Here is a 12,127-nt window from a genome sequence, read left to right as displayed (position 1 = left end):
TTTACTATGTCTATTGTGTGTTTTTCTCTCATTTCTCGGAGAGATTTAAGGTGCAGATCACATTTATTTATTTACTTACTTTTGTGTATTGCGGTGGGCATACGACAATGGTGTAGTTGCGGAGACGAGAGAAGTTACTGAAGTCTTTCTGCCTTGTGGGTCTTGGGTGTAACCCAAGCTATGAGGCTTGGCACGGAGCTCCTTTTTCCACTGTGCCGTCTCACCAGTCCCAGTGGTAAAATGAGGAAGCCAAAACACAGAGTTTCACAGTCTGTCTCAGGAGTTCAGTGAGGAGGTTGGGAGAAGGTAAACAGGACCTGGCATCTACCTCTGGGCCTGCTTTCGTCATTCAGAATGACAGTATTGCCTCTCAAGTGTTATGATCTACATAGATTCTAGATAATGTAAATTGTAGATGTTTACAGAGCCATGAGCAGAAACACATTTAAGACATTTTTCAGACATTATATAGCAATAGATGGTCTATTTAAAACCAAGTGAAAATGATACGGACTTTGAATCTTTTTAATATAATATAATTACCATGATCAAATTGGTAGGTGAATATACATGTCTGTACCTCTATGGAACAAACTGATTGTGTCTGTATCCTACCCGCTTGACATGAAAAAGAATTATACTGCATAACAATTAATAACCATAACAATTCATTATCAGTCATGTGTGTGGAGACAGTAAACATCTTAGAAAAAAATAATAGTGCAGTTCTTCCCAAGCATCAAACTCAATGCAAATGGACCCAGTGGAAAATACAGAACAATCATCTATGTGCATGTGATGAATGGCACTAAAGGTGGCCTGTGAGGACAATGTGGATGGAGACACAGAAGGATTTTAGACTCAGAGAATAACAGATCGAACGTTATTCTACTTTGAATTTACTTCTCACCTTCATCATAGCAGCTGCCATTTCAAACCTAGAGACCTCTGTTTTAAAATTGACTCTCTCTTTTGAAGAAATACTTTCATTTTATGTTTGCAAGTATGTTGCTTTTTTTATGTTTGTACACCATGTGTACATAGTGGCCTTGGAGGCCAGAAGAGGGTGTTGGATCCCCTGGACCTGGAGTTTAGATGTTGTGGGTTGTCCTATGATGCCAGGGAACAAACCCCATCCTTTGGAAGAGCAGTCAGTACTCTTAATTCCTGAGCCATCTCTCCAGCCCCATGCTCTGTTCTTTATAAAAGCACTTCATTCTATACCTTTTTTCCATACACTGAGCAACTCCCAAACATTTGTTACCACCACCTTCTTGGAAGATTCTTCTTGTGAAGCTCGTGGCTCCGTAGCCTTATTTACTATTACTTAGATGAAATCTCACTGTGTTATTTTAAACAAGGAACATTTCTAGGATTCTAGGAAGTGAGAAATGTTAAAGTGCTGAAATTCTAAAGCCAGATATTCTGCAAACCACTTTTGGGAGATAAATTTGCAAAATTTTAAAATAAAACCTTCACTATGTAGTGTTTGGAGCAAGAGAACATTTAACAAGTATTGGGTTTCACCAAGTAATTGGTGTCTTCCATTGTGCTCTTAAAAATAGTCTTATGTATAAAAAAGATTTGATCAATAGGGTTTCACTGCAGAATTCTGCTTCACGTAGAAACATATAAGTATTTTAAGGGTAAGTCAAATGTTGTGCCTTATTTCTATTTAATAATGTCAAATATTATGGAATCATGTATAATTGCATGAACATACTTATGCTGCATTATTAATAAAAATAGTATATAAAATTATGCTAGAATTGCAGGCATTTTAAATTTCATGCAAAATTAAATGAAAATATTGTCAGTGAGTAAGTGAAATTGAAAGTGTTCTTTTCATTAAAAAGAAATGTTCTAAATCATATTTTAATTATTAATTCACCCACATTAATGTGTAAACATTTCCAAAAGGAGAAAATAAACCTATGAAAATGGGACAATAAAATAGCAGCAGATTTGGAAAATACACTCCCATTTCCAGAGCAACACAAATGAAAAAGATCCTTTGCATCTATAGATGTCATCACTCAATATTTCCTATTTCATTTAGTTTTTAACACAGTGAAGTGTTTACTTCATAATTTGTCCCCAATTTATACTTGCCTGAATCTTTCACAAGAAGAAGGAGAATTTGAAGAGTTCAGTGCTATAAAGAAAATTTAGCAACTTTGTTTATATTTTTTTTTGCTGTTTTTTTGAGGCAGGGTTTCTCTGTGTAACCTCTTCTGGAACTAGCTCTTGTAGATCAGATTGACCTCAAACTCACAGAAATTCACCTTCCTCTACTTTCTGAGTGCTGGAATTAAAGACTTGTGCCACCACTGCCCGCTGTTCATATTTTGAAAATATTGGAGTGATATGTCTAAGTACTGTACTAAAGTAAGTCATGAAAATTATTTGTAAAGATACACATTAGTTTTTAAAATACACATTAGTTTTTAAAAGTCTACACACGTATTTTTGGTCAGAATTAAAATAGATTTCATAAGGAAAACAGTTCCATTAATATATTTCCAGACTTCATTGTGGATATCTGTAAGCATATTGTGAAATGCAGTCATCTGGGGATGAGGTAGCCTTTGCCTTCTTGAGTTGTCAATAGCTTTGGTTTCCTGAAGGAGATCTGCACAAGATTGTGCCCCTTGGTCATGGAAAAGAGGGTGGATTACAGGTCCTGCCTGTACCCCATAGGTTGATAGACATTTTTTGGACTATAGGGTTGGGTTTACAAGACTCTCGTCCATCTGCCTGGATTCCTTGGTAGTTAAGAGTTACTGGGAGAGGAAGACATTTTCTTCAGTCTTGTAGTTGCCTATAAGTTGTACATGTTCCTGTAAGTAGGCCCTCAACCCCCTCCAGCAACCTCAGCTAAATTTGTTTCATTAGCTAGACTGAAGTGGAATTCTTTGTTTTACAACTGGTGCCTTATACAGGGTATTCCTTCCCTAGCAATAGTGCACACAATTATAAACACTTCATGGAATAGCAAGCGTAAAGCACTTCCTATATCTGAAAATGTATATATTTCTAAGGAGCATGTAGTGTGACCTATGAGATTCCTTGTCTATACTGTAAGAAGTGTTGGGATTTCTGTTGTTTAGGTAAATGCCATCTTAGTTTTAATCTGATCTATTATTTTCCCTCCTGATTAAGTGTGAAATAAAATTTTAGAACCAAATATCAGTATATAATTTCTCTGTTTTCCCCCATGTTTCTGATGCATATCATGGAGTTTCAGAAGCCATGTTACATCACAAAAATCTTTCATTCCACTTTGTAACTGATTGCTAAAGATCTGAGAATTGTTAAGTTAGCTATAACAGAGGCATTCTTTATCTTAGATTTGCTTGGATCAAATCCCAAGACACTAAATCAGGATATGATCCTGCATGGTACCATCTCTAAAAGGAGCGTGTGCTTCTCTCTCTCTCTCTCTCTCTCTCTATATATATATATATATATATATATATATATATATATATATATAATCACACATATGTACATATATATGTGTGTGTGTGTGTGTGTGTGTGTGTATGTGTGTGTAAGGTTTGGTTTCATAGTTAAGTCTTATAAGAAATCTGGTGCAGAGTCATCTGCACACCAGTTTTAATTATTTATAATAAATTTAATTAATAATTGAAAATCAAAATGGGATATCTTACATGTTTGTGATATGTTGTGTCTTACTACCTTGATTTCTTTGTACCTGGGTCTCATATTTAATATAAAATATATGATGTTTCTGCTTTACTTTCATAATTTCTATGCATCTAATACATATACACAAGTAATTTTATAGTAGCAAATATTTTATAATTTATGAATAATTTATAGAACCAAAAGTAGAGATTGAGAGTTGCTATTTTTACTAAACATAAATATATTAGTATATCTTTATAGTTAATTTTGTTTCACATAACTGACTAATCTCATCCCACATAGAAAATTCTGAAGCAAAGTTTTTGACTTATTATGATAGAGAAGGAAACAAGACATTAGAGGAATTTTGAATCAGGAATATTTTCTGAAAGTGCTAAAAATAGACAAACATCACAGACACTAAAATTTATACAAAATGTTTTTTATTGAAAATAGATTTTTCTCCCAGACAAACATCCTTCCACATCCAGACCACAGTTTTCCCTTCATCCACCTCTTCTAACTCCCTGCCCTCTGACTCCCCTCCTCCCCTGGAACCACTCTCCCTCTGTTTTCTCTTCAAGAAAGAGCAGGCCTCCCTCCAAGAGATGACATCCATACAGCATAAATACAGTAAGACCAAGCAAAGCCCTAGTACTAAGGCCTGTCAAGGCAACCCAACAGGAGGAAAAGAATTCCAGGAGCAAGCTAGAGCGTCGTAGACAAACCACTCCCACTGTTGGGAGTAGCACAGAAACACCAAGCTTACTGCCAGAGGACCAGGTGCAGACCGTGCAGGCCCCATACTTCACTTTGGTCTCTCTGAGCCTTTGTGTTCTCTGCTCAGTTGATTCAGTGGTTCGTGTTCTGCTGTCCTCCCACCCCTACCCCTCTGACTCCTATAGACTCTCTTTTTTCTCTTCTACCCAGTTTCCTGATATCTGAGGGGAGGGACTCTATGGTGATGATGAAGACCTCCGCGTTAGACTCTTTCTCCGGCTGTGCGTCTCTGCACCTGCTCTCATCTGATGCAGGAGGACGCCTCTCCGGTGATGACTGAATAAGGCATTGATCTATGAGTATAACAGCATATCATTAGGATTCATTTAATTGATTTCTTCTTTCTTTTTCTTTCTTTTTTTTTCCAATCATGAGTCATGTCCCCCCCCCCCTTTTTTTCAACACTAGGACGCTGGGCTCTCTAGTCTCCCATCCCAGCCAGCATAGGACTTGTGGCTCCCTCTCTTGGTGAGAGCCTCAAGTTAAAACAAACATTGGTTGGCCACTCCCACAAGTTTTGTGTCACCATTGCCCCAGCACATTTGGCAGGCAGGAGAGATTGTAGGTGAATAGTTTTGTGGCTGGGTTTTTGTCCAGGTTTTTCTTTTCATATCCTAAGGAGTACCTTCTTGTGCCATAGAGAGAGTAGAAGGCAGAGGTTTAGGCTCCATATTGGCACCAGTTAGAACGCTCTACATTCAACAAGCTGAGGTGGATGGAGTCCTCTGCAAACGGGTCTGCTGTCAGTTTTCAGAGTATGACTTTCAGTCCTGGCATCAGGTTGGGCTGTTTAGGGATCTCCATGGGACCCTCTGGGCAAACAACCCAACTGAATGCAATCAGGTCCTACAACTGGAAGCCTTCCCTGGCTATAAAAGATGGCCAGTCTAAACTTCATGCCTTCCTTTACTCTAAGTCCCCACTAAGGTCACCCTAGTGATTCCAGGAAGTTCCCACTGCCCTGGGTTTCCACATGTACCCCCAATGCTCCACATGTACCCGCAATGCTCCACAAGTCCAGCTGTCCCTCCAAACTATTTCACCCTCTCTCTCTCCGACACGCCTGATCCTTCCCACTCAATTCTTTCCCCACCCCAGAGTCCATCAGCGGTGTTTATTCTATTTTCCCTTCCCAGGGAGGTTCAAGCACCCCCATCCCCACCCCAGAACCTTCCTCTTTATCTAACCTTTCTGGGTCTGTGAATTATATAGCTTCATTATCAATTATCTAACATCTAATACCCACTTATAGAGACTACATACTATATTTGTCTTTCTGTGTCTGAAGTATCATCTAAAGTATGGATATTACTTGCCCAGCAATTATGACATATTTATCATTAGAAACTAAGTTAACTTCAATGAGATATAAAACTTAATTTAAATAAATACTTCATTGTTCAGCATATATTCAAAATCTGAACTCTCCCCAAATCTGTCAATTGCCTTTTATTGACCAGTTCTTAATGCTTAAGATCAAATAGCAAAGAAAAATGTAATAACATTCCCAGAACTTATTCAGATATCCAGTGAAAATCATCCTTTCTGTCAACATTGCTACTTTCTTTCCTTTGTGCCATTTTATTTAACTGAAGGCCATTGTTTCTTTTTGTTGTTTTTCTTTTTTTTGTTTGCTTGCTTTTTCTTTTTTTAAGACAGGGTTTCTCTGTAGCTTTGTGGTCTGTCCTGGAACTAATTCTTGTAGATCAGGCTGACTTCGAACTCACAGAGATCCCCCTGCCTCTACCTCCTGAGTGCTGGGATTAAAAGCGTCCACCACCACCAACTGGCCTGAAGGCTGTTTTGTAAGCTGTGCAATAATTGTCAAAAAATGATTTTGAAGGAAGTGCGTATTTGTCATCTAATTTAGAGATGTTTTATTTTGTAAAAAAAAATGCCCTTTTCTTAATGACTTCTGATGAACTGCTGTTTGCAAGTTTAATATTCTCTTACCTAGTATTTACTTAGTTAAATAATAAAGGTTCCTATCAGTCTTCGTGAATCACATGATCTCAGGTCTTATTGCTGTCTCGACAGCTCAAATGGCAGTAAATGAGTACCTCACTCCCCCCATCCTGCGAGCTAGGTAGCGGGAGGCAGAAATTGTCATGGGAGTTCTGGTTCTGGGGTGTATCCTTTATTATGTGATGCTTGATACATTCATAGAATCAGGCCTGAGCAGCTTTATTTGTGAGGTTAAAGAGATGAGGATACAGGGTGCCACTCACAGCCACCTCGCTTACCTTTTCAATTGAGGCTGCAGTGTGTCCTAGCTATTTTGGTCCATGCTGATGCAGGAAGCTGTTCCCCCAGTTGTATATCACATATTCAGAATGATGGTTCCTAGATGGTTCTGTCTTGGTCCTTAGTGGGAGTCATTGCTCACATTCCTCATTATTTTTGTTAGGATTGGTCCTTGTGACTGTATTCATTTCAAATGTCATTAAGAGTGGCAAATTAAATGTTTATCTTAAGTGATAGTTTGTCATTTATCAATGTAAGAGATTGGTATCAGCTCAAAATCCTGAGAACAAGGTCTCAGCACAAAGGAGATTTATTTGCCCCACAGAGACAAAGGGGGGAATAAGAGACAAACACGGAAGATAGAAGATGAGGAAGGAGGGGAAGGGAACAAGGGAAAAGGTATTTGTCCCAGAGGGGGACAAAGGATAAGGAGGAGACAGTGGGCATTTCCCAAAGGCAAATGACGGTTTATAAAGGTAAAAAGAGAAACTCCGCATTAGGATGAGGTGTTTAATTTTAATTGGGAATGTTAATTAGGTGAGCCTAAGGGGGTTTTCAATTTCTGGACTTAAATACTTAGATAGTTCAACCTTGGTTGTCAGCCCCAAGAGGAAGAAGTGGCTAAATAAGGAAATAGATCTTGGTATCTAACTTCAGGAGTGTAATCTAACTGTTTAAAACAGGCAGAGGGAATATGGGACAAGGGCCAGGCCTGCTAGAGCCATGCTGCCATGCTTGGACTGGCCAGAGTCCCTTCAATCAATATGTTACTCAATGTTCTTTAAGCAACACTGTTGTCACATTTTAATAAACCCAGTCTCAGATGCGTTGCCGTAGCAAATACGTACAGAAATACCATGTATACCATAAGGCAAGCTTGAGGTTAACACATTGTTGAGAAACTAAATGAAATACACATGTTATAATATTCTTTTGTTCTGTACTTTTTTCCACATTAATAGCTTTCATGAATGACTTTAATAATAGATTTATTTCAGAAGACAGATATCTATAAAATCCTTTGAGATGCTGAGACTGGTGCTTGGAAGTATTGATTTTAGAACTCTTTACAATAATTTCTGATCAATTATCTGCCTCACCTAGAGCATTTATGCTAACAGATATTTTAATAAAACATCAGAATCAATTATACAAAATATGACAGGCATATGGTGAAACGAAACTCGGAACCATTAAACTAAAGTGAGAAGAAAATTTTGCCCTAAATGATCAGAGGCACTCTTCAAGCCCTGGCATTGATATACTTGACGGTGTATTGTATAAAAAATTATAAGAAATGTTCAAGGGTACATAGAAAGATGAAAACACTCTTAATATGAATTTTAGTAAAGTATTTGTAAATAATGTGGGAAGTTTTTTTATATATTGCTCTTTCTCTCCTTCAAATAGGTTATGTGGGTATGCAATTTATGTCGAAAGCAACAAGAGATCTTAACCAAATCTGGAGCATGGTTCTTTGGAAGTGGCCCTCAGCAGCCCAGTCAGGACGGGACTCTGAGTGACACGGCCACAGGTGCTGGATCCGAGGTGCCCAGAGAAAAGAAAGCGCGACTCCAAGAGCGATCAAGGTCTCAGACGCCTTTGAGTACGGCAGCTGCCTCTTCCCAGGACACTGCCTCCCCTGGTGCACAAGTGGACAGGAGTAAAGGGGTGGAGCCCTCACAGCCAGTCGTGGGGCCTGACCAGAAGCAGACATCAAGGTCTAGAAGTGAGCCACCAAGGGAAAGGTAATAATTCACTAACACTGTAAGCAAAAGTTGAGGGCTGCTAGAAAGCGCACATGTTACCGAGACCCCAACTATTAGACCCCTTCTATTAGAAGGCTTATGTGGAAGGATTACTTCTTAGGCCCCATAGACAAAGCAGCAAGAGGCCTGAGATTTCGGTCTACATCTAGAATATGTCATACCATAAGAGACCTGTTTTGAGAAGCTTGTCTTGCACAGATGACAGTGAAAGATATGTCAATCATTTGAGTTACAAACTTCCAACGTTGAGCAGAGAAAAGCCCTTAAAACATTGTTTATTATAGGTTCAGCAGGTTAGGAACAAGTGGACTCTTGAAGCTTATGAGGCATGACCCAACCTTTTGAAAGGCATGGTGGGACATCAGAGATTGATTCTCTGAGTATCCTTTAAGCTGCACTATAAAAGTAGTGAGGAATTTATCAAGTGAAGCTAAGGATGATGTAGTTGGTATCTGCATAGGTGTGTGGCCTAAAGGAAAGGTTTCTGTTGGAGGTCTTTCTAAAGGCTACCACTGGATAGAGTACAGGTGGCTAAGGAAGATAGAAGAGAGAAAGCTGGCAAGGTTGTAAGCAAAGGGGTCAACTTTCATATATTTTTATCCAGGCATAATGGGAAGCCATCAAAGATATAAATAAGCAAGGGATCGTATGATCAGATAACATACATCAAATGTTTCACTATCTATCCATTTATCTGAGTTGATGCTGTCCACTAGAAAACACAGATGTCAAAATGGTGCTCCTGTTGTGTGAGCCCAGACTGGTTGGACCTGACTAGGCTTGATTGCTACTGTTCCTGTAACTCTTATTTATGACACTAGGTAAGGAGTAGTCTCCACCCATGGAAGTGTTTCAAACCTCATTTTCAAACCAAATTTACAAAAGATCAATGACTTCAAAGTAGAGTGTGTCTGGATCACAGTCCTGATTCTGCCATAATAGGCAGTGATAGCATACTTTGCAGGAGTGTGCCAAGTATTAACGGCCAACACAAGGTCCCAGGACGCCATGTGGTGCCTACCTAACTGAATATGGCTGTGATTTCAGCCAGCACTCATGAAAAAATCACTATAATTAAATTCAGTGCTAGAAACAAGAGGGAGCAGGGATGATGAGGACATATTCCATTTCTCACAATATAGGCAAATAATATCCCAGGGAAGACAGACACCTAGGCAATTAGTCAAGATGTTAATTGATTGGTCAATGTTAGAATATATGTATAGTACTTTAGAAGCTCTAGAAACAAAAGAAAGGCTTTAAGTTGAGCCTTATAAGATTCCAGGAAATAGACGATATTAGGGGAGAGAATGTGTATGCAGATCTTTTTTGAAGGAAGATAGGAAGGGCATCAGAAGTACTGTAGTGACAACAGAACAAAGCTCACTTGGTGGTAAAATGTAATGAATTAAGAAACAAAAACATTAAAGATGAATTTTGGGAATGGTCAGCAGATGGTGCCTTTATGCCTTTAAATATGACGAAGATGGTAGAGCTGTCGTTAGTGAAGAAAAAAATAATGAAGTTTGTTTTATGGTGAAAACCTAAGCAAAATCCCAAGGAGTGCAGAGACATGAACACTGAGAAGATAAAGTGAGAATACTGGGAAATGCAGCATGAACACCGAGAAAAAGCAGTGGTCTATAAATAGCTAATGAAGACTTGTGTGCTTAATCAGAAGATGGCCAGGCGACAGTTAGGACTCAGGTGACAGTGTGGCTTTTGGCGGCCATGGAAAATAGATTGAAAGGATGACTAGTTCCTTGATCAAAAGGATAACTAGTTGCTTAGGTTGACTAGTTCCTTGATCAAAAGGATAACTAGTTCCTTGATCAACAGGATAACTAGTTGCTTAGGTTGAGAGGTTGACCAGTTCTCTGATTGAAAGGATGACTAGTTGCTTTCTGTTATTGAAAATCACTTGACCATATTTTGAGCATTAATCAGGAGCTACTGGAAACAGAACAATCAACTTAGTAATAAGAAAAAAAGTATCATTAGTTGAGCCCAAAACACAGAATGGAGAATCCTACCATTTGCATGATAGCCAACTTCACCTAAAGCACCCTCACTCCCTGATGGGTCTCCTTTAATGACATCATGAACTCTGCATTGTAACCAACCATTACAGCATCTCCAAAAGAGTAAACTGCTTTGACATAAACGTCTACCAAGTGCAAGGAAACGTTAGAAACTAATGAACTATTTGTAAACAATACAGTCATGGCATCTCTGAAAATTGTAGGTACTAACTGCCAATCCGTGGTGGTGTTAAATCCCTTCCATTGGAAAATTGCAACCCCACACTTTAAGGTCCACTTCTGGGTCCATGCCCTCTTTGTTTTATACTGCCACAGCGATATAAATACCTCAAGCAGAACTCACCATGCTTCTTTTTACTCCTTGTCACTCATTCCACTCCTGTCCTCAATAGTGTCTCTCCCTCACCTACCCCAACCCCACAATGTATCTTAGCAATTACACTTTGCTATTTGACAATAGAAATAACTACCTTTCCCATTTTATTCATATACATACACATATGTGCATACACACACATGAACACACGTACACAGACACACATACACTTTTTTTTTAACTTGTGAGCAAATGTTGCTGCCCTAACCAGATTCCCCATGGTGCTTAGAATCCCAAATCATGTCTGGGTCATCTCCACTTTAACTGCACATTAGAATTAGCACAGAAGGCTTAACCAAGGCAAAAATGTTTTCCAGTCACTTCTGGAATAACCACTTCAGAGACAACCTGAACCAGGTGCTTTGTATGGAGAAATACTGAAGAGGTCAACTGAAGTATTCTTTTACAGGATTAAAATATCTGCCAACTCCTTTTCCTTTTGCCTGCAAGAAAAATAACACAAATAAGGAATGAAAACCTCAAAAACTAGTTTCTTCTTTGGGACTTTTGTTTTGTTGAAATAAAAATGAGTAAAGGAAGAGAGAATGCATTGCTTTAAACATAACAGTATGTCTGAGCTGATGATGCTCAGCTGTAGAGTGCCTGTCTGGCAAGCGCAGGTCCTTGGCGTTGACTCCTAGTGCTGTAAGAAACAAACAAGTAAACACATAACAGTATTTCTCTTAATGGTAGCTGAGAAAGTTGAAATATAAGCTATAGCTCAGCCTTTGCTTTCTGATTAATGCTATGATATATAAAAGAAGGACTTGGGTGTCCACAATCAAATCAAAATGAATTTGCTCTGTTATCAGAGTGCTTCCAGATTGGATTTCTGAAATAAGCATATTTGTAATTATGAAAGTTTCATTAATTGGAAAGTTTCATTAATTGGTCAAGAATTATTACACATACAATGTTCATATATGCGTGTGTGGAAAATACATTTGATCTTGATGTGATGTATACTTATCTTTAGATCTTATATTATTATTGTCCATATTATTTCTATCTGCATCATTTTATGTCACAAGGGAATGTAAGCATAAAATGCGCTTGTTGAACTAATACTCATGTTTTTTTTATTTAAATGCAACTTTAAAGGTGAAAATAAGTTTTTTATCCTAAAGTCATGCAAAGGGTTCACATTTAAAGTTTAATCAGTACATAAATTTAACGTCGTTCTTTACTTCAAATTTTAATTAGAGACGGGATTCTAACTAATCATATGAAATAATCTATTTAGGCCTGAATGCTGAGACAAAGAT

At 38.3% G+C, this 12,127-nt stretch overlaps 1 protein-coding gene across 21 annotated transcripts in view; it reads left to right on the top strand.

Annotated features, from left to right (window-relative positions):
- The window catches only part of Rims1 (regulating synaptic membrane exocytosis 1), a 483,725-nt gene that overhangs the window by 257,164 nt on the left and 214,434 nt on the right, over positions 1–12,127 (top strand). For all 21 annotated transcript variants that reach the window (XM_085679438.2, XM_085679458.2, XM_085679423.2 and 18 more), the window contains one exon: positions 8,086–8,423. In XM_085679438.2, the coding sequence (XP_085535564.1) occupies positions 8,086–8,423 (338 nt within the window). The remainder of the gene's footprint in view (positions 1–8,085; positions 8,424–12,127) is intronic.

Source organism: Myodes glareolus, chromosome 18 (genome assembly GCF_982192425.1).
Source record: "Myodes glareolus chromosome 18, mMyoGla1.1, whole genome shotgun sequence".
Lineage (NCBI taxonomy): Eukaryota > Metazoa > Chordata > Mammalia > Rodentia > Cricetidae > Myodes > Myodes glareolus.
The sequence above is the reverse complement of the archived record's forward strand: the minus strand, read 5'-3'. Positions and strand labels throughout refer to the sequence as shown.